The sequence below is a fragment of the Myxine glutinosa genome, chromosome 4 (assembly GCF_964187855.1).
Source record: "Myxine glutinosa chromosome 4, kmMyxGlut1.1, whole genome shotgun sequence".
NCBI lineage: Eukaryota > Metazoa > Chordata > Myxini > Myxiniformes > Myxinidae > Myxine > Myxine glutinosa.
This window is the reverse complement of record NC_136264.1, coordinates 102,010,799-102,034,094: the sequence shown is the minus strand read 5'-3', so window position 1 is coordinate 102,034,094 and position 23,296 is coordinate 102,010,799. Positions and strand designations below refer to the sequence as shown.

General features: G+C 46.6%; 1 protein-coding gene across 2 annotated transcripts in view; it reads left to right on the top strand.

The window, feature by feature from the left end:
- Positions 1-23,296, top strand: part of LOC137425055 (prolyl 3-hydroxylase 1) — a 125,243-nt gene that overhangs the window by 48,237 nt on the left and 53,710 nt on the right. For both annotated transcript variants that reach the window (XR_013623129.1, XM_078776239.1), the window contains exons 4-6: positions 3,081-3,270; positions 7,165-7,296; positions 7,533-7,666. Coding sequence is in view for 1 of the 2 variants with exons in the window: in XM_078776239.1 (XP_078632365.1) it covers positions 3,081-3,270; positions 7,165-7,296; positions 7,533-7,666 (456 nt within the window). In the remaining variant the exon portion in view is untranslated. The remainder of the gene's footprint in view (positions 1-3,080; positions 3,271-7,164; positions 7,297-7,532; positions 7,667-23,296) is intronic.

Below are 23,296 nucleotides of genomic sequence, written 5' to 3'. Positions count from 1 at the left end.
CATCACTCACGTGGTCTGGCAGCCATATTGGATTAAAGAAAAAAAATGTTCATAAACAGAAGAGTTGGCTCACAACAAGTTGACTGCGCAGGGTAAGTATTCTATGAATACCATCTAGTTTATATATGCTATTGGTTCTTTGTATACAGAATCAAGGCTTGTGGAAGAGCAAAAACACTGAATGGGTCAGGATGCAACAGAGTGAAAGGAACAGTAGAAAGAGGAGGGAATCACCAACAGCAGGGTTGGAGGACAAGATAGAGGGAGACTTGAACAAACTAGAACGGTACTTGGTAGAGCACACACCTCCGCCAGGCTGAACAGTTTACGTTTTCTATCCCACTGATCGGCCGGATCTGGATTCGGACCTGAACCAAAATCTAATCGCTTGTTCTTGTCACTTATCCAACTCATGCACCAAGCTTTGTCATAAGTCATCCACAACTTTTTTGAAATATCGTGCTACATATCATTTTTGGCCCTATGGTGAAGAATCAGTTAAAAATGAAAAAAAAAAAACTGATCCGGATTAGAATCTCCACCAAAACTGAATCCATTCTTTTGAGATACTCCATTCACAATCAACCAGACAAACAAACATACAGGGGTGAAAATATTACCTCCGTCCTCATTTGGTGGCGTAGTGAGTAATGAGTAGAGGTGAGCAGTTGTTCTGGATTTTGGGAGTTTCACCAGAAGGGTGTTGATGGTGGACCCGTTATGCCTCTGAAGATATTTATTTTGACTGTAAGCATAAGTAGATAAGGAAGCCAGATTCACATCTGATCCTTGTCAGTACAATCTTCAGCATATAATTCTTCAGTTAGCAATGATAGAAGAGAATAGACAGTAGAAAACAGAGAGACCACCAACCAGCCTGCTTTGTGAAAGTGGCATACAGACAGCCATATCACAAGGGAAATTAAAATGCAAAGCCCGTCTTCATCGGTTTGCATTCAGATGTCTTCTTCTTCTTCTTTTTCTTCCTCTGTATGCTCAATATAACGAAAACATTTTTTAAAAAAATACAAAATGAAAATTGATGATTTTATGCAGCCTTGACCTTTGAGCTTTAGATGTAAAAAAAAAAATTCAGCTTCTAACTTTTGATTGGTGAACCAATTCTGTGACCCAATATGCAAATTTCAAAAATTTCAGGTCGATTGGAAGAAAATTGACGATTTTATGCAACCTTGACTTTTGAACTTTTGATCTAAAAAACAATGCGCTTGTAGCTTTGGATTGGTGAACCAATTCAGTGACCCAATGTGCAAATTCTTAAAATGTCAAGTGAATCGGATGAAAATTGACGATTTTATGTGACGCTGACCTTTTGTCCTTGTGACCAAATTATTAATTTACCTTCTCAATATTCTCATAATAAAGCTTTGTTAAAAAATATAATGCAAAACTCAAATGCTAAATTTAAATTTCAGGTCAATTGGATGAAAATTGATGATTTTAGGTGATGCTGACTTTTAACCTTTTGACCTTTTGACGAAATTATGAATTTGCCTTCTCCATATTATCATAGTAAAGCTTTGGTGAAAATTTGATGACAATAGCTCAAATGGTAAAAAAAAAGTTATGGCCCGGTCAGACACACAGACAGACAGACATGCACAGACAGACAGACACACAGACAGACCCACAGAAGTGATAACAAAACCCCATTCCTGGGAGACAGAGTAGAGGGGGGAGGGGGAGGAAAAGCGATGGGAGGGGGTGGGAAAGGGAAGGAGGAGGGCAGAGAGGAGGAGAGAAGAGGGAGGGGAGAGGGAGGGTGGAGGAGAGAGAGGGGTGGGAGAGCGACAGAGAAGGGTGGGGAAGAGACAGGGAGGGGTGGGAGAGAGAGGAGGGGAGGGGAAAGAGAGGGGAGGTGGGGAAAGGGGTTGGGGGAAGAGAGAAGGGGGGGGGGGGTGGGGCAGCAAACTACCTATCATTTTGAAACAGCACATGAAATTTTAAAAGAGATTATAACATGGCAAGCGATAGCAAGCTGATTGCTTATGCCTTATGGTTTAAATGGCTGAAAATGTTTGGCAGATCAAATCTGCCAATTCCCACTTCATTAATACGTACTTCGAAATAGATGCAATCTGGGTCCGTCATATAGAGGGAATAAAAAAAAAAAAAGGTTCAAATCTTCATGTTTCCAAAAAGTATCGCAAGTCCCAGTACAGTGGCGTGATACCCTATCCTATGGAGGTATGAATTAAGTAAAAAAATTATTAAGTTAAATTTAAAAAACGACCCCTAACAGAGCATAAAGATGGATGACAGCCTTGCTTAAATAAATAAATAAATACACTTGGTTATAAGAATCACTAATGTTAATTTTTTCAGATTTCAATGCTTACTTAGTCTGCAGGATCCGATCCTCAAATCCGAATCCAGATTTGATTATACGCTTTAATTAGTCCATGAGAATAGATCGTGTTTTCAAGGCAAGGAACGTTTGAATAGGCCGGAACAAAATGCTGGCATAAGAACCCAGTGACCTGATAGAGGGCTGACCAAGATGGTGCACCACCATTTTGGTAAGGCTTATTTTGTTTTTTGGGGATGACCATCCCGTTAATAATCTTTAAAAATGGTGTTTAAACACACCCAAACACCCAGTTTTCATTCATGCACTCCCTTAGAGGTTGCAAAGTATCCCTGCAAGGTTTGGGGGTGCGAGGTTCCATGGTTTTGGAGTTATGGAGGAGACGGACGGACTGACTGACTGCAATACTGACTCTCTTTTGTTATTATAGATAAGATCTCAATACTTCACATCTTGAGGATCTCAAAAATTTATAGGGTCTGAATACTTTGTATCTTGAGAAGATCATGTAGATCATTATGGTGAAAGCCTATTTTGGAGATCCAGATGTTGGACTACCATCGAGAGTAGCGCAAGAGCTGGACAAGTGTATTACAGATTGTTGGTTGTGAATAAATATTTGTACAATAAACGTAAACATTAGGGACTCACAGTATTATAATATTTACTTTGTTATATTTACTGTGATGTGATGTCGTTGAGAATTGTACCTTTATGAGATGCTGGACTCCTCTTTCTAAAATGTATACAGGATGCCTTTCGACAAGGCCGGAACCACTACTCCTTGGAAGAGTTTGACCAGGCGGCTGAATACGTGGAACTTGCATTGACCGAATACTTCGAAGCTGATGAAGCTTGCCGTGCACTCTGCCATGGAATGTTTAATCACGATGGATATTCGTACCTAGACTACACTTCAGATCTTTACCAGACTCTGGCAGGTAAACCTGTTTATCTTGCGTCACAGTGAGAGAACACAATAGTTTAATTTTTAAAAAACCACCTTTAGAGGCCATTTTTCCCCACAAGTGGGGGTTGGCCTTTTTCAGGAACCGTGGTTGTTGTTGTTTTTCGGTCCCCTTTTTGAAGCAATGTTTTACGGCCGGATGCCCTTCTTGACGCCAACCCTTTTTGCCGCCTTTAACGACAAACAGGGAATTACCAGTGAACTGGTCCTCAATTAGCCGACCTCGGAAGGATGAACAGGCTGAGGTCAACCCCCCTGGTGTTAATTCAGCGATCGACCGGGATTTCGAACCCGGGATCCTAGGATCCTCAGCTGACACCCTAGCCGCTAGCCCAACACCAGGGTTTATGTTATTTTACCAACCAGGGTTTATGTTTATGTACACCAGTTTAATATAGGATGGAAAAGAGTCCTGTTGACTTTCCCATTCAAGGTGCTTTGTTGCATCCTTCCTGGAATCTGTTTGGGACTCAGCTCCTTAATTTGTTTACTTTAATTGTCTTTTGGAAAAACCTCAAATGCTTCATTAACAAAGTGTTCCAATTCATACGGGATAAATATTTTATTACTTATTTGCAGAGAGCCCTGAACTTTTTTTGTATACAGAGTCAAGGCTCACGAAAGAGCAAGAACATTGAACGGATCAGGATGTAACAGAACAAAAGAAACAGGAGAGAGAGGGGGAAACACCAACAGCAAGGTTGAAGGACAAAATAGAGGGAGACTTGGACAATTAATAGGAGTGGGGAGGAATGAGGATTAGAGGGGGGCGCCTGGGGGCCAAACAGGAGGAACATACTCAGGAAGGAAAAACTTTTGGAAGAATGTGGGTTTGGGAATGAAGGGATGAGGGGACAAAGTTAACAAGGATAGGAAAATGAAAATTTTCTGTGTGAAGAAGAAGAAGAAGAAGAAGAAGAAGAAGAAGAGAAAGATTGTGGTGAAGAGGAAGAACAAATTTCATACTCCTGGCAGAGAAATAAGGAAGATGAAGCATTTTAAAATGTTTTTAAATGCTTTTAAAGGAAGAAGGAAGAAGCGTTTCTATTTAACGAAGATTCAGTTCAGAGATATTGAGAAAAGGGAGAAAAAATAATGAAGTACTGGCAGAATGAAATTTAAGTAGAATGAGATTGTTGTGGAGTGAAAAAAAACATTTTTTTTTTTTTTTTTTTTTTTGAGGAAGGGAAATAGGATAATGCTGAGGATGTAGAAGGAACATATGTGGGAAAGAAGGAAGCAAAATGATGAATACAGAGACAAGCAGGATGCAGAATTTTTACAGCTGATATCTGATGAGTAGCTAAACTAGGCCTTGGACAACATACAAATTAATTTGACAAATGCAGCACAAACAATTAGGTATATGATTTTACACGGAATAAAAAAAATAAAAAAACACCTTTAGAGGCCATTTTTCCCCGCAAGCGGGGGTTGGCCTTTTTCGGGGACCGTGGTTGTTGTTGTTTTTCGGTCCCCTTTTTGAAGTAATGTTTTGCAGCCGGATGCCCTTCCTGCCGCCAACCCTTTTTGTCGCCTTTTACGACAAACAGGGAATTACCAGTGAACTGGTACTCAATTAGCCGACCTCGGAAGGATGACAGGCTGAGTCAACCCCCCTGGCGTTAATTCAGCGATCGACCGGGATTCTGAACCCAGGATCCTAGGTTATCCTAAGCTGGCACCCTAGCCGCTAGCCCAACACCAGGGAATGATTTTACACGGAATATTGGATACAAACACAAACAGCAACACAGGAGCAAATATAGAACAAAAAACACAACACATTTGGTTCGGAAAAAGTAGCTTTAATGAGGTGGAAGCGGCAGCTGCAGATTTGACCAACACATGGAAAAACTCCGGAATACTGTGTATTACGGAATATGCCCCCCCCCCCCCCAAAAAAAAAATTCGACCAACACATGGAAAAACTCCAGAATACTGTTTATTACGGAATATGCCCGCCCCCCCCCCCCCCCCAAAAATAATTCGACCAACACATGGAAAAACTCCAGAATACTGTGTATTACGGAATATGCCCCCCCCCCCCAAAAAAAATCACCATACCTTCACTGGATATTAACTTTTGTTTTTTCAGGTTTGTAGAAGATAAAGCCTTTTAGTAGTTGCATTGCTCATCAGATAAACGAATTGTTCTAACTTTCATTATATTCCAGGCATAACCAGACAACGAGCATAAAGAAAAGAGGAGGGGGAAGAGGGGAGGGAACACGGAAATCAGCAAATAAGATGGTTGGGTTGGGAAGGGTTAAAAAAAAAAGAAAAAAAAAAAGGGGTTCATGGGTTGGGAAGGGTTCATGGAGGTAATACATTTCATGGGTCAGAATTGGGGTGACGAGAGATCGAAGTGCACCTGTTGGTTGAACCCCTGGAGGGAAGAGTGAAACAGAAGAGCCTTTGGAAGGTGGTTCCATAGACGGAAGAAGCGAGGAATAAAATAGTTTAGGTGTGCAGACAGCCTGGATTTTGAAAGCCTCACTAAGAGTCGTTTACTGGAAGAACACATGAATTCTGGAGTACATAGGGAAAGCACTGAGGGAACAATATCGGAAAATAGATAGTAGAAAATAGAGAAAGAAAGAATGGTTCATGCCAAAGTCTAAGGAGCCACGGTTTATAGTTAAGGCCTGGAGAGATAGGCCAGAGACAGACAATCACGAATTAAACAAGACACGACCATGATGGTACGGATAAAACATGGCAATAGGTTAACAGCAATAACTAGAGCTTCCAGGGAAGCAGAACTCAACTGAACTGACTGGACAACGTTAAAGTAGGTCGGGTCTCACATGCCAAGTTTGATGAAAATTCGCTAATATATGTGGACGCTAGATTGTTAACGTCGTGTCAGAGCTTTAAAAATATGGCGGCCTATGGCGGCCATTGTATGACAGATCGGGTTGACATGCGTTAGCAACCTACCTTGTGTGGTAAGAGTCTCACACACCAAGTCTGATCAAAATCCATAAATATTTGTGGACGTTAAAGCCTTAACGTCGTTTCGGAGCTGAAAACAATATGGCGGCCTATGGCGGCCATTTTGTGACGGATCGGGTTGGAATGCAATAGCAACCTACCTTGTGTGGTAAGGGTTAAACATTCTAAGTTTGATCAAAATCTGTTAATATTTGTGGACGCTAGAGTGTTAACGTCATTTTCATGACCAAAAACAAAATGGTCGCCTACGTCCGCCATTTTTCAACGGATCGGGCTGAAATGTAATACCAACCTGGTCCTTGGGGTAAGGATGCTGCATGTCAAGTTTGATCAGAATCGGTTGATATTTGTGGACGCTGGAGTGTTAACGTCGAAAAGTTAACGGACGACAGACGACGACGACAGACGACGGACGCCGGAGGGTTCAGTATGTGATGAACCCAACTGGACGGTAGTCCAGTTGAGTTAATAAACAATAAAAGGAAATAAAAAACAATAAAAACATAGATTAAACAATTATCAACACAGGGGTGAAACGACTACAGAAAGGCACAACAGATCTAGTGTGAGAATCTTAGTCTTGGTAAACTTATACAAAGTATGTTGTAAAATCTACCATGATCAGACCCGGAACCGCAAGGATCATTTCCTTTCTCTCCCTACTTTTCTACCCATCCCTTTCTTTAATATTATTTTCCCCTTCCCTCCTCCTCCCCTCCTCTCCCCTATACATATGTATTTAATATATTGCCCATTGCATGAGTTTTTTAGGATGGCTCATTGTTGATTTTGGGAATGGCTTAATACTTGGCTCATGGTTGATCTGTAACAGTCTATTTGCTGCATTCATCACTGGTTTCCACAATCTCAGAATACTCAAGTGCTTGGTCGTTGTGCTTGTTGTTTACAGATCACTATGTACAAGTGTTGATGTGCAAGCAGGGATGCTCCAAAGAGCTAGCAACACGACCGGGACAATCAGATACTCTTGAAGACTACCTCCCTTCTCACTACCACTACCTTCAATATTCATTCTACCGCTGTCAGTATTTCTTTTTTACAGAGGGTATTAGTACACCATGATATAAATTTAGCTTTGATGTAATATTTAACAAACCAATGTAATGTTGCACATTGCCCGTGATCCGCGGTATTGACCTGTGTAAAATCTTGTCTGTGTCTCATCGTGTACATTGTTCTGAACTCAGTAGTTGGGTAATGTTTGAGGTTGTATACCAAATATATCATGAATGGAAGCTGTGCCCGTATGTGTGCCAGTGGATGACCTGGAAGCTGCGGTGGCATGTGCACGGGCATTCTTACTCTTCTATCCAAATGATGAGGTGATGCAGCAGAATCTCCACTATTATCTCATGGCACTTGGGGACCATAAAGAAGTGACTCCTCGCCAGGTGAGCTGGTTCATTTTCCTTTGATTGTGTTGATCGGAAATTGATGTGGATTATGCTGAGAGAAATGGAGATGTCATGATAAGAAGCCTGTACACTAAACAAGAAGGTAGAGTAAGAACAGAGTGTGGAGAGACAGAATGGTTTGGAATTGGATAAGAGGTCAGACAGGGATGCATCGTCTCTCCCATTACTTATTCAATCTGTATGGTGAGTACATCACGAGGAAATCAAACCTGGATGACATGGAGGCTGGAATCACGAATGCAGGAAGATGTATAAAAATCTAAGCGATGCTGATGATAACAATCCTTTTGGTAGAAAGTAAAAAAGATTTGATGAAACTGCTGCAGAAAGTGAAGTAAAGTGTAAAAGCTGGTCTTTATTTAGACCTAAAAATACTAAAATCTTGTCAACTGAGAACATTGACGTGTTTAGATTGAGAGACGATCAAGTGTAAATGGTGGAAAGTTTCATATTCCTGGGTTCTAAGATTGAAGTGAGTGGAGAATGTGGAGGAGAACTTCATGGACAGTTATTATTGGGGAAAGCAACAATCAATGTCAGGATTGATAAAGGTGTTGAAAGAAAAACACCTTTATCAATCCTGACAAAACAGACCAAGAGGAGGCTGCTAAATGCTTTGGTATTTCCAGTTGCAATGTGTGGATGTGAGTCATGGACGGTGAAAAACAGAGGAAGATGATTGTTCGTTTTGAAATGTGGTTTTCGAGACCAATGTTAAAAATTCCATGGATTTGAAGAAGAACAAACAAATCGGTGCTTGAATAAACTAGACCACCGTGTACATGAGATTGTCGTGTACATGCTTAAACAAAACTGTCATACTTTGGACACATCATGTGTACAGAAAGCGAAGAACAACCTTTAGAGGCCATTTTCCCCGCAGAGCAGGGGTTGGCCTTTTTCGGGCACCATGGTCCCCTTTTTGAAGCAATGTTTCATGGCCGGATGCCATTCCAGCCGCCCCGGATGCGCTTCCTGCCACCAACCCTGTTAGTCGCCTCTTGCAACAGACAGGGAATTACCAATGAACTGATACTCAATTTGCCGGCCTCGGAAGGATGACAGGCTGAGTCAACCCCACTGGCATTAATTCAGCGATCAACTGGGATTCAGAACCCAGGATCCCAGGATCCCAAGCCAGCACCCTAACCACTAAGACAACACCAGTCTTTGTACAGAAAACGAAGGTTTGGAGAAATCAACCATGCTGGGATTGTTTGAGGGAAGAAGAGCAGGAGGCAGACCTTGTATGTGTGGAGGTATGCGGTAAAGGCCGCAACCAAGCTTTCTCTGCCGAAGCTTCGGAAAGCACTGGCAGATAGGGATGTTTGGAGAAATGTGATCATGAATGTCACAAGAAGTCAGCCACGACTTTCTGGAACGAGATGATGTGAATGGGGAAAAAATTGGCAAAGTTATATTTCTTTCCCCAGGCTCAGAAGATGGAGAGAGCCTTAGTATGCTACATATTCACTTTGTACAACAAAGTCTGTGGCAATATAATAAAATAAGCATTCGGCTACAGTCCATCGGCTGCTGCAAGTATTTCAAGCAGTGAAATGCACAAGTGAACAGCACAAGCAGTGAAAAAATGGTTGCTTCACAAACACTGCACAAATAAATTAGACGACACCACTAAATTGTATCACCATGTGAAAGGTCTTCACGAACCCTTCATTGGAGCTGGAGAAATGAAGTGCGTTGTAGACCAGGCATGAGAATTAACAATGTTTCTGCACATTTCCTCGTTTACTGAATGTATCAGTCTTTTCCGCTCCCAGAGAGTGTAAATGCTGCTAATATAGACAAATAATGATAGTCTCTGTATACACGAAAGAAGGAAATGTTTTTTATTTTGTGTATCACAATGATAATGACTGGCAACTGTGAACTGAGGATGAGGTGCAACTGACAGTTTCATTGGAGATAAGTCTTTTGGGGGTTCCCACTCCGATTGCTGCCACATACAGCTGGCCGTGTGTGAATGCAAGCTCTTGAAGACTTCGGCCGACAACCTTGAGGCTTTGCCCTTGGGACTTGATGGTCGTGCCAAAGCAGACTCTGACTGGAAACTGAATTCGGCTAAAATCAAAAGGCAAGCCTGTGTCTGATGGGATGATCGGTATCCTTGGAATAATGGATCCTTGTTTGGTCCAGTGCAGTGGAGTCTGATCTTCGACCACTACAGTAATGGTATTTGCTAAGCTCATGCCTTATAGGCAGAGCCCATGCAACTGTTCAGCCAGAAGAGCCTTTGCCATTACATGTTAGTGTTGTTATCACTGTTAGTGAAGTGGTGTAGGCATGCGTGGTCGGTATTGCGCATGCGCGGTCCGGCTGTTCGGGTGTCTCGTCCATCTTGGATCGATGTTGCCTCGTCATCCAAAAGAGTGATGATTAAAAGCTGATGTTATAATGAAGCCTGAATGTGTTTTGGATGGACATTCTCTTCGAAGGAAGGAGAGGCATTTACCTTTACTGGCGCTTTTTAAAATTTAAATTGTTCCTGGCTGTTACCAGAACCGTTTTGTGTACCACAGGCAGGCTAATGTGTGGCAGGCATTTCCTTTTTGTCATGATGCATGTAACAATAGCTGGTGTGGCACTGGGTCTGATCTCGGCTTTATGTCTTGTGGGGTTTGACTAGTTCACCCTAGAGAGGACCTTCTGTTCCTCACTCATGAGGTCATGGGGACACAATACTATTGGATGTCATAGGGATCTACTCATATTGAGGATTGGTTCAATTGTATGAACATACATTCTGACCCTATACGTGGTTAGAATGTGTGTGTTTTATTTACCATGTACCTCGGCCTTCGGGTTGAGGTGCATGTTTATGCTCACGGTACAGTCTTGTGGACTGTGTGCTTCGGCCATGGGGTTAAAGTACATGTCTTAAGTCCTGTTTAAATACTTCTTCTTTTTTTCCCCTTTTTTGTACAAAAAAGACATCCTCCATAAGGACGAGGGCCAACAAGCCCAAAACACGTGTCCGTGGATCTTCCCTCTCTGGGGTGGGGGTGGGCTGGTCTATAATATTGAAAATTTAATTACGATATCTTCCCAGTATTGGCTGCAGTACAATCAATCCTACTGTGAAGTAGGGAGTGTACCTCTGCTAAGCTAATGCCGAATAGACAGAGCCTATGCAACGGTTCAGCCAGAAGAGCCTTAAAAATATATATATATATATACATATATATATATATATATAGATAGATATATATATATATATATGTATATATATATATATATATATAAAAAATCAAAAAAAAATCTATATATATATATATAATATATATATATATATATATATATATATATATATATATATATATATATATATATATATATATATATATATATATATATATATATATGTCGGGAGTGACTCCTTGATCGTAACAGAATTCCACCATCAGATTGAGAATGACAAACGTTTATTAAATACCAATTACACAGCTGGGAGGAAAACGGAGACGTCTACAGCATGAAGGAACAGCATGCCAAGTCAACCTTCCTAAAGACACATCGATTCGCAGTTCATTTATATAGAGACACGCTTTATCAGAGAATCTCCGCTAGAGTCCGGGAGGACAAAGGAACTGGCGAAGGGTCCTCCCACCGGCATCCCCAGTGGGCCATGTTCCCCACCGTCATCCGTCCTTTCGTCTTGGAGGAGTGAAGCCCGCACCGTTAGGATCCGGACCAGATGTGTTTTCAAGTCTCCGAGGTGACAGAAAATATAACTCGCTGAAGGGGGATTGCATTCCTGGTCCTGATAAGGCCATAAAATGTATGAGGTCGTTCTGATGAGTTCCATGTGTTGAATGCACCTTTCGGCTCACTTTCTTATTTAAACTTAAATCCAGAGCATATTTATCGTAACTCAAGCGTCACTTTGATTATACGAAGTATAGTTAATGTTTTAACAGTCTATCAAAGAAGGTCTATGTCTACAATTCAAGCATCCTACGTAAGGTCCACATTTCACACATATAAAATCCGCCTTCCTGCCTGCGGCCCGAGGCGCCGTCTGCGGATCAAGGAGAGAGTTTTACGACTAGGCTATCTGGCCTGTAAAGAACGCACGTATACAACAAAGCCATCTGTTCTGCACAGATGAAGCGTGTATTTTCTCATTTTAAACTATGGCAAAGCGAAAACCTTTTTATTAACTATGAAATAACATTTTCAAACAACATTTATAACAGAGCTCATGCAGTAACAAATCAGCTACCTGACAATTAACCTTCCTCTTGTCTCGTCGAGACAAAGTATCTCAAGAGACAACCTGCCGCATCGGGCTTTATTGAAAGACAATCGTGTAATGCGGGTATCTCCCAAGGGCATACCGTGCGCCCATAGCGCCTCGCCCGTGCATTTGGGGAACGTGTCGTGTGGTGCGTGCTTGGAACCTGAGGGCTCAGAACATGAAAGTCCATTAACGTTTCGGATCCACAACGAAGGCGTCTGGTCCAGATGAGGTTCTGCCCCGCCAGGGGGCCCACTACCTCCCCTGCGGAACTTGCTCCCCCCACCCTTTGCAGACGCGGTCCTTGCAGATCTTCGAAGTTAATCAACGATCATGCCCATGAGATCTCTCACGTGCTGCTGTTCTGGGGAATACATAATGTTGTCAGTATCTTGTGTCTCATGTTCCTGGTCAGGGTACAGAGCGTTAAAATCCGAATCACTTGAAGCAAAGAGATCCGAAACATTTGAAGCAAAGAGAGGGACTTCCTTTATGTCAAAGTCTCCCATGGACGCCTGGTCGGCTTGTGGGTCTAGGATATCCATGTCGGGTCCCTCGACTGCCAGACCCAGCGTCGCAATCAGTTCCATAGTTGGGTCGGAAGGGGGTGTACAGCTGTGAGCTTGTAATACATAAGAGGTGTTAGCCAGTTCACGCAAGGGGTTTACAACACAAGTATCACAGTCATCACAAACATCAATACAGGCATCAGCCAGTTCCCACAAGGGATTTTCAACACAAGTATCACAGTCATCACAAAAACCAATACAATCTTCTGAAGCGCCGGTCACATCTGCCTTGTTGAAGGACCCATTCAGGTCGACGGCCTCTGTGGTCAGAACCATAGTCGTTGTCGGCGGCTTCTTCATTTTCCATCCTGTAAAGTACTTTCTCATACAGAGGAGGACTAAAGATTTCATTAGTGCCCCCCAAATTACTACCCCGATTATCACGGCCAGTGCGGTCAATAGCCACTTCACTATAGTGCCTGTCCATCCCCGGAACCAGTCAGTGAGCCAGCTAAATTTATAAGAGTTCTCGCGCGCGATCCGATCGATCGTCAGGGCGTGGCTAGTTTCCCTTAGTCTCACTATTGCGGCTGACATTCCTTCGGATGGATCAGGTATGTAAGTGCAACATTTTCCCTCTATTATTCTGCATACCCCTCCTTTCTCTGCCAGGAGCATGTCCAAAGCCACCCGATTCTGCATCACCATTGTACGCATGTGAACTACCGTGTCCAATAGTATGTCATGAGCCGTAGCGGTGTCGTTTGCCACCTTTTCTAGGGCCAAAGCCAATTTATCTATCCGGAAGCTGTTCATGGCTGTGCCCGCACCTGGGAAGAAGAAACCTAACACCTTTTCCCATAGGCTCCCGTGTAGTTTAGTGGTTCCATCTTCGTTCATGACTGACCTCTTATGTCGCCTGTCCAGGGACTTTGGGTCTAGCTCATCCAGTATCTCAACGTCAGGAAGGACTGAACCAAGATAACATGTGCCACCCCAATTATTTGGTAAATAGGGGTAAGCCTTGTCGCCGCATATAAACATTGTCCCATGGGGTGGGACCAGGTGGGTGGATAAGCACTGGAGTCCCTTTATCACCCCATTAATCCTACGAACCCCCCTAGAGAATGTTATAGCCGTTATGTTGTGGTTGTGTTTATCTTGCAGTACTATTCGTAGTGTAATCCCAGCGCTCCCTTGTCCCAGCTTCCCGGGGAGAGTGTAGGCGCATTCTGATTCTCCCATAAGCAAGTGGCCGGAACCCTGGAGGCAGACCATCCCTTTCTGTGGTTTGACCCAGACGGGGGCAGGCCTCTCGGCCACATGGGCAATCATTGAAGGGCGATAATTAAATTGTCGATTGCAACTCTTGCCGTTGCCAACCCCTTCTCTTTCCAGCGTGGTGACTAAACATGGGGAATCGATAGGTTGTGAGCAAAGGTCATTGAGGGACAGAGGTAGCACTATCATGTGTATTCCTGTGGTGCCTGCTTGGGGAAAGTGCATGCACGACCAGCAGTGTGTCCTATTTTGAATTGTCGCCACCTCTCTTGCCACTTTCCAATATGTGTTTTCACCCTTCTTTGGGGCCTTGTCCTGGGGGTGCGGCGTGAGTATGTATTCGATGCATGGTGTGTATTTAGTTTCGCCACTGGCCGCGCCAGGGGTCCAGACGCTGCACTGGATCTGCATAGTCATGCCTTTCTCTAGGCGTGTGCGTGTTTGTAGCTTAAAATCAGGGGTTCCCCATTTGTATCCTGGTTGGGCCAAGGTCTTAATGCTAGCTTGCCCGTTCTCCCGGAACTCTCGTTGCTTTCGTAGTACAATGCCAACGCGTCCAGGCCCTGCCGACAGTGCTAGCCATCTTACGCTTACCCAATTTGTGTGCAGGGCTTTCTGTTCGAAACATGGTAGTGATACTCTTTGTCCCCATGTTACGGTGAGGTGTCGGGTTTCGTTTTCGCATCTATTGTAATCGGAGCTTCCCCTAGCTGCTGTCGCTATCAATAGTATCGTACCTATGATTAGGCCCATCCTTACAGTGGTTGCTGTGGTGTAGTGTCTGGTGCTTGTATGGCCAACTTACAGTGCGTGGCGTGGCTCCACGAGGTCTTGCCCTCGCAAAAGACAGCCGTTGGTGTAGTCAGCAACACCTGGACTGGTCCCTTCCACCTTGGTTCCAAGGCGTTCTTGCGGGTGAAGTGTTTTACGAGCACGTAATCGCCGGTCTGGAAGTCGTGGATGGCGTGGCTTGTTGGTTCAGGCAACGCCTCTCGTACTCGGGCATGGATGCTGCGCGCCACATTGGACAATCCTCTGCAAAACTTTAAAAGCATGTCATCCATCACAGGCAAATCAAATTTGGACATGTCCATCGGGGCCGAAACAGGCAAACTCATAGGTCGTCCCATTAATATCTCGTGGGGGGGAAGACCCGTGGTGCGGCCCGGGGTGGAACGAATACTCATTAACGTGAGCGGGAGTGCTTCCGGCCACTTCAAACCTGTGTCTGCACAGATCTTGGCTACCTTGAGTTTCAGAGTCCCGTTGGTGCGTTCCACAAGTCCCGCTGATTGTGGGTGATAAGCGCAATGGAAAGATTGTTTCACACCCAGTGCCTTTAGGATACCCTTAATCACCTCTCCCGTGAAGTGGCCCCCTTTGTCTGACGAAATTTTCTGAGGGATGCCGAATCTGCACATGAAATCCCGCACGAGGCGCTTGGCTACTGTCGGGGCGTCTGACTTAACGCATGGATAGGCCTCGACCCATTTTGTGAACATGTCCACGATTACCAAGACACAGCGGAACGACATACTCGGTTCCATGTTTATAAAATCGAACTGGACATGACAGAAGGGCCCGATTGGTCGGGGATGGCCCGCATTATGTGGGTGCCTTGGTGGTGCCCCCCTGTTGTGTTGTTGGCAAACCATGCATGACCGGCACACCTCTGATGCGATTCGCGACAGTCCCGGTGCCGCCCAGGTGTAGTTTATCTGTTCCATCACCCCCCTCTGGCACACATGGCCATTTTGATGTCCCATACGTGCCAGCCAAGGCAGTAGTTCCTTGGGTGCTATTGGTTTTCCGTGAAGGGTCCACATCTCATTTGGTCCGGGGCGTGTGGCCCCTCGTTTTACCCAGTCATCGTGTTCGGCTGCTGTTGCTGCGTTTTGAAGTTTTATAACGTCCTCATTAGTCGGTGAGGCGGTGATGATGGTGCACCCATTTTGCGAGGAGGGGGTTGGTCCTGAGGTCGGTACGTTGGCTGTCTGCGTGTGTGCCCCCTTTGCTCGCGTTACCATCGGCATGTTCCGTCCTATTTGTTGGTTGGCCGCTTTTCCTGCCGCTGCGTCCGCTCTGGCGTTGCCTCGGGTGACGTCAGAGTCTGTCTTTTGGTGGCCGCGACATTTGATTACCGCGACAGCGCGGGGAAGCAGGATGCTTCGGAGTAGCCCTTCAACCAGTTCGCCGTTCTTTATGACCGAACCCGCAGATGTGAGAAAGCCTCGCAGCTTCCAGATTGCCCCTTTGTCGTGAACTACCCCGTGCGCGTAGGCTGAATCTGTATAAATGTTGACGGCAAGGTCTGCCGCCAAGCTGCATGCTCTAGTCAAGGCGCACAGCTCCGCCTGCTGGGCGGAAAATGTGGGTGGAAGGCGCCCGCTTTCTACCGTCTCATTATCTGAACACACCGCGTATCCGGATAGCAAAGAGCCGTCCCATCCGCGTTTAGCTGATCCGTCGACGTAGTACACACGATCGGGGTTGTCGAGGGGAACGTCCTTCAAGTCCGGACGTACCGTGGAGACTTGCTGTACTACATCGACACATACGTGGGGTTCGCCCTCCTCTGGGGTGGGCATCAGTGAGGCCGGGTTGAGTGTAGTGCAACGTTTAATGGTGACGTTGGCGGCCGTAATCAGTGCTGTTTCGTATTGCATTAATCTAGTGGTAGACAAGTGTTGTGTTGTCCGCTGTAGTAACAGTGAAGTGACGCAGTGTGGCACCTGTAGCGTTACCGGGTGCCCCATCACAATGTCCGCTGTCCTTTCCACTGCGTACCTAGCCGCTGCCACGGCTTGCAGGCACACCGGAAACCCTTGCTCGACCGGTTCTAGCTTTTTGCTAAAGTAGGCTACCGGTCGTTCCTTATCTCCATGAGTTTGTGTCAAAACGGACTGAGCAAAACCCCTTACGGCATGAGTGTAAAGGGTGAATGGTTTCGCATAATCGGGGAGTCCTAAAGTCGGTGCCGTTACCAATGCCTTTTTCAGCCCCTCGAAACAGCGCATCAATTCGTCCGTCCAAACCAAGTAGTTCGGTTCTCCTATTCTGGTGGCTTCGTACAGCGGTTTAGCAAGTAGTGCGTAGTCAATTATCCAAGAGCGGCAGTAACCCGTCATACCTAGGAAGCGCAACATCTGTCGTTGCGTGCTTGGCCGTGGCGATTCCATGATAGCGGTCACCCGTCCAGCATGCAGTTCTCGCTTCCCGTGTGAAATGGCATGACCCAAATAGGTTACTACCTTCCGTACAAATTGGAGCTTTCTCCGTCCCACCTTGTGGCCCTTGGCCGCCAAGGCTCTTAGCAGGGCCATGGAGTCCCCCTCACAGGCTTCCTTGGAAGGGGAACAAATCAACAAGTCGTCAATGTATTGCAACAACACCGATCCCCCCTCTAGTTCCACGTCTGCCAAATCGCGGTGCAACGCTCGGGAGAACAGGGTGGGGCTGTCGGAGAACCCTTGGGGTAACACCGTCCAGGTGAACTGGCGCCCTCTAAAGGTGAAGGCGAACAAGTATTGTGACTCAGGTGCAATAGGTACGGAGAAAAAGGCAGAGCATAGGTCAATAACGGTAAAATGTGTTGCGTCCGGTGGGATAGATGTCATAAGGCCTTCCGCATTTGGTACCACTGGGTGTATGCCTTGTATGACTTTGTTCACTTCCCTCAGATCCTGCACGAACCTCCATTTATCCTGCATTGGTTTCTTCACGGGCAAAATTGGTGTGTTGCATTGGCTGTTAGTTTCCACAATTATTTTCTGTTTCACCAAAGATTGAATCACTGGCTCTATGCCCACATCGGCCTTGTGCCGCAATTTATATTGTCTCACGTTTGGGAGGGGCATTCCTGGTTGGACCGGTATTACCAGAGGTTTGGCATCGCGAATTCGCCCGACATCGTTGTCGTGTTGGGACCACAAATCGGCCGGAACCTCCTCCAAAAGATCATCGGACTCGCCCGGGCTCTTAGACACCACTCGCACAACGTGGGTGCCCTTTGGGGGCAGGTCTGTCTCTTCAAATTTTCCTTCTCTACTCTGCTCCTCAAGGGTGATCAAATACCCCTCGTCATTGTCGAGCATTGTCACTGTCCAGTGGTCCACTTCATAAATGGCGCTGCACGGAATTTCTCGCAAGTGCCCCACCATCCAGCCTACACTTTCCGCCAGCCACCCTTTGGCGGTGGTGAGGGTGACATGGGCGTCCACCCCTGCGGGATACTGAGACAACGCCCGCTGCTCCGCAGTTAGGGTTACCTCGACGCCTATTCCCTCCCGTCCAACCCATATATTTGACAATAGTAGGTCCGAACTCTTACCTATCGACCCCTTTGTCCTTTCTCGGTACTCGTCGTCATCGCCCCTGGCATCGTAGTAAGCCGTGCAGTGGGGAGGGTTGTCCTTTACGTCTGTTGTAAGTTGATGTACGCGCAGCCAATCTCGCAACCCGTCGCTCCGGGAGCACACTGTGTCTAGGACGTGTGTCCAAGTGGCCAAAGCCCCCTTGTCCAGGCTCCACCAGTAAGCGGTGGGGCCGGGGCGAGACAATGCCGTCATTAACAGATCACGTTTGGATTCCGCGACGTCTACAAAAACTCCCTGCTCCGTGCATGAAATTTGGCAGCCTAAACGGCAAAGTAGATCCCGTCCCAACAAGTTAGTCGGGGCGGTGGTAGTCATCAAAAAAGCGTGTCTAGCCTCTAGTGGGCCGCACACCACTCTTACCTCTTCTGAAATAGGGAGCGCTTGGGGCAAGCCTGAAACTCCCACTATCTGAACGTCCCTATCTGTGGGGCGCAAGGATGGTAATTGCCCTTCGTTAATAGTACTGCGAGTCGCGCCCGTATCGACGAGAAAGTCTACCTGTTGCCCATCCACGTCTAGTGTCAAGGTCGGTTCCTCGGTTGGTGTCATAGTCAAGAGGGGGCATTCTATGGGCGGCCCGCCGGCGTCCCGTCAATAGGCTACTTGATTTCTCGGTGGCGGGTATCCCTGGCGGGGCCTTCGGCAATCACGTTTCCAATGTCCCATCAGTCCGCAGCGAAAGCACGCCCCTTGTGGAGCGGTGGATGCGGGGTACCCGTTGTTATTGCGCGGACCCTGTTGCGTCGGACGCCTCGCAGGCTGTTGGTTCTGCTGTCCCCATTGTGGCGGCCCATTCCCGTTTGCTCCGTTTGGGGCCCAATAACTTGGGGGAGGCCCATCGTTTTGGGGAGGGGGTCCCTGTGGATACCCGTTCTGGGGAGGGGGAGTGGGTCCCTGTGGATACCCGTTCTGGGGAGGGGGCGTTTGTACTGCCCAGGTCTGTGGAGGGGGTGTTTGCACGGCCCAATTCTGCGGCTGTGGGGGGGGGGCCCTGCATGTTCCAGTTTTGGGGAGGGGGCCCTTGTGGGTTCCAATTTTGGGGAGGGGGCCCTTGTGGGTTCCCTTGTGTCCGCATGTCGACTCGTCCACTGTCGTTGTCGTCGACTTCGTTTTCGTTATCGTGGCCCCACTCTTCGTTGGGCTCTATCCTGGTGTTCCGATTCTGGGCCCGTACTTGGCCTCGGTTTCCCTTCTTATTTTGGTTAAGTTGGGCCCGTTTTTCCTGGACAAGCATTTGCAATATGTCGTCCTTTACATCGGCCTTCTTATCGTCGCCGTCGCCACATTGCTCGGCCGCTTCAACTAGTTGGTCGGTTGGGGTGTTCCTCCACCCTATCATAGCCGTTTGAATGCGCTTCCTAACTGCCGGTCTCATCCCTTCTACCATAAAATTGTTCACTACAGCGCGAGGGAGATCTTGTGCCCGCACCTAGCCCAGTCCTCCCCACTTTAACACTGCTCTTTCTACCCTCTCTCTCCAATCGATTGCTGCTTCGCCATGTTTCTGTTTTAGGCCGTATATTTTATTCCAATCTGGCCCCGCGGCTGGCATCAGTGCGGTGTATACCCCGGTCAACAATAGGTCGACAAGGGCATTCCAATCGCCGAGGGTCTGGGCCGGGGTTTGGGCCGGGGTTGGTGCTACATTTGGCCAGCGTGCGTGTATTTTGGCCTGGTCCCACACCCGCGCGGGCAATACAGCCTTCCCCATATGGCAGACGTCCCGCCAATCTGCGCCTGTATTGTGTATCCACAAACGCATAAATTCCGGTATCTGACCGGGCTCTTCGGCCAGCAAGGTTCTCACCCGCTCCTGCATAGACGCCAAATCTGATTCTCTCCAGGGTACCCTGATGTTAATGGGTCCCGCCGCTCTCAGTCCTATGGTTTTTAAGGGACACATCCCGATTGTAGGCTGTGGGTTCTCCGATTCCGTGAACCCTTCCAATGAGGGGTACAGTTCTCCTAGCCCTGCTGGAGGCGCGAACCCGCTGTCCGCCCCACTAGCCTCTTGTCCTCTAAATGGATTACCCGGGCTAAGGTGAACCTGAGGGGCGGCTGGTCTAGTTCTCTGGGGGTCTAACCCCTGGGGAAACAGGGGCGGGGGTGGGAAAGGTGGCGCCTGTAGCCCGGGGACAGGGCTCAGGGCTTGGGGGGGTAGAGGCATGGTAGCTACCTCCCCTACCGCGGGGTCTTGGTCCGGATTTTGGACGAGCGGCATTAGCCGCTGATTTGCTTGTTTGACCACCTCCCTAATTGTTTTGTCCTGAACCTTGTCTGCTTGTTTCTTTTGGCCCTGAAGCTTCAGTACTTCCCCTGCCAAGCTAGCCTGTCTTGAGGCCGCCAGTCGCTTCATCCCTTCCTTTTCCCACCACCCATACACCTTCCAATAATCGGGTGGGAAGTGTTTCCTGTCTTTCTCTAGCTTATCCAAAGCTCCGTACAGCACTTCCAATTTGTCAAGTGCAAACGATCCCTCCTCTGGCCAGGGATTACTCAAATCCTTAGTTAAAACAGCCCAGTCCTTTCCTGGTCTTACTGCGGCAAAATGATGCCTCTTAAACATGAAAGATGCCGGGGTTCCCTTGAGGGGCTCCCCCTCTTTCGTTAGCTTGTTTCCCATCTTATGGCTCTGGGCTGATCCTTCCTGGAAAGTTCTTGGCCACCGGCGCAGCCTTATGGCTGTCCGACCTCACATTTCCCCCTCCTCCTTGCTAACTGTAACGTTATCCTTACTGTTATCCTGTGCAAATTCTATCCTTAACGTTATCCTTAATGTTATCCTGCAAAAATTCTATCCTTAACGTTATCCTGGTGAATTTAACAAAGGCTTGTCATTCTGAGGCTTGAAAATAGCCTTTACTTACAATTTTCGTTCGGAGAGCAGGCAGGGCAGATGGCAAGGGAGCGGACTGAGCCCGTTCGAGGGAGGGAGGTTCGAATTTGGAAAAGTAGCCCTTTAATACAAGACAATGCTCACCTTAAAAAAATCAGCGTGCCGGCGCCGGCCTCAGGCAGCCTCCCTCCTGTCGTTCGGGGTCCGCTCCTCTCGTCCTCTCGCTGCTGCAATCCGAGTCACGGCACCATGAAATGTCGGGAGTGACTCCTTGATCGTAACAGAATTCCACCATCAGATTGAGAATGACAAACGTTTATTAAATACCAATTACACAGCTGGGAGGAAAACGGAGACGTCTACAGCATGCCAAGTCAACCTTCCTAAAGACACATCGATTCGCAGTTCATTTATATAGAGACACGCTTTATCAGAGAATCTCCGCTAGAGTCCGGGAGGACAAAGGAACTGGCGAAGGGTCCTCCCACCGGCATCCCCAGTGGGCTATGTTCCCCACCGTCATCCGTCCTTTCGTCTTGGAGGAGTGAAGCCCGCACCGTTAGGATCCGGACCAGATGTGTTTTCAAGGCTCCGAGGTGACAGAAAATATAACTCACTGAAGGGGGATTGCATTCCTGGTCCTGATAAGGCCATAAAATGTATGAGGTCGTTCTGATGAGTTCCAGGTGTTGAATGCACCTTTCGGCTCACTTTCTTATTTAAACTTAAATCCAGAGCATATTTATCGTAACTCAAGCGTCACTTTGATTATACGAAGTATAGTTAATGTTTTAACAGTCTATCAAAGAAGGTATATGTCTACAATTCAAGCATCCTACGTAAGGTCCACATTTCACACATATAAAATCCGCCTTCCTGCCCGCGGCCCGAGGCGCCGTCTGCGGATCAAGGAGAGAGTTTTACGACTAGGCTATCTGGCCTGTAAAGAACGCACGTATACAACAAAGCCATCTGTTCTGCACAGATGAAGCGTGTATTTTCTCATTTTAAACTATGGCAAAGCGAAAACCTTTTTATTAACTATGAAATAACATTTTCAAACAACATTTATAACAGAGCTCATGCAGTAACAAATCAGCTACCTGACATATATATATATATATATATATATATATATATATATATATATATCTATATATCTATATATAAAGGAGGACTGTCTGTGTGTGTATATGTGTGTGTGTCTGTCTGGATGTCCGCTTAAAACTCAAGAACTACACATCGGAGAAAAGTTTTGGACACAGATTCGGAATCAGCATAAAATCCCGGTGGTTTTAGGCTACGTTTTATTTTAATATCAATTGTTTAAAAAAACCGCGCCAGCTGCAATTCCATGTTTGAGGCGGCGATAAACGTTCGGGGTGTATTGCAATGGTTTGTCGGGTTTGGCTGTGGGTCCAGAATAGCTCCCATTTCCTTATGTTCTTCCACTTTTATTTTGAATCTTCTGTTACAACGCCTTCCTTATCTACCTTATATCCCCCCGACGAGGCCTCTACATAATTTAATGCGGCAGAATTTCGTGCATTTTGAGTGAAAGAAGTGAGACGAAGTTGTAGGAGGAAGAAGAGGGCGGTCACTTTCGAGGCCTCGATCGTGAGTGGAAATGGCGGGAATTGCGTTTGTATCGCAAAGTAAAGGATCTGCATTCATTTCTGAACTTGCATTGGTGGATTGTTATACATCTGCATTATTTTTCATAAAAAAACTTTATGTTGAACTTGAAGGCTCCAAGCACGGACCTCCTCCTCCACTCCCCGACCTCCCCTCATCCTGCTTCCAGGCCCTGGGCTCCTCTGGTTTTGCCGATTGTGAGAGTCCAAAGCTTTTTAGCTCCAGTCAGAGCTGACTCGGTGCTGCAAAGTCTGCCATTTCAATCGTTGTGGGACGAGTCGGGTGTTGTGGGACGGGTCGGGTGTTGTGGGACGGGCCGGGTGTTGTGGGACTGCTCGGGTGTTGTGGGACGGGTCGGGTGTTGTGGGACGGGTCTGGTATTGTGGGACGGGTCGGGTACTGTGGGACGGGTCGGGTACTGTGGGACGGGTCGGGTACTGTGGGACGGGTCGGGTACTGTGGGACGGGTCGGGTACTGTGGGACGGGTCGGGTACTGTGGGACGGCTCGGGTACTGTGGGACAGGTTGGGTATTGTGGGACGGGTGATGTTGAAGCGATCGTCAGAACGATGTTGTTTCGAGACCAGAATCCCGCTCGGTTGACAGTCACACTGCCAAAGTCACACTGCCCCAAAGTTAACCAGAAATGTTGTATACCAAGAGGTTTTGAGAAATTGAAAATTGACAAAACGTCATGTAGGAAATGTACTG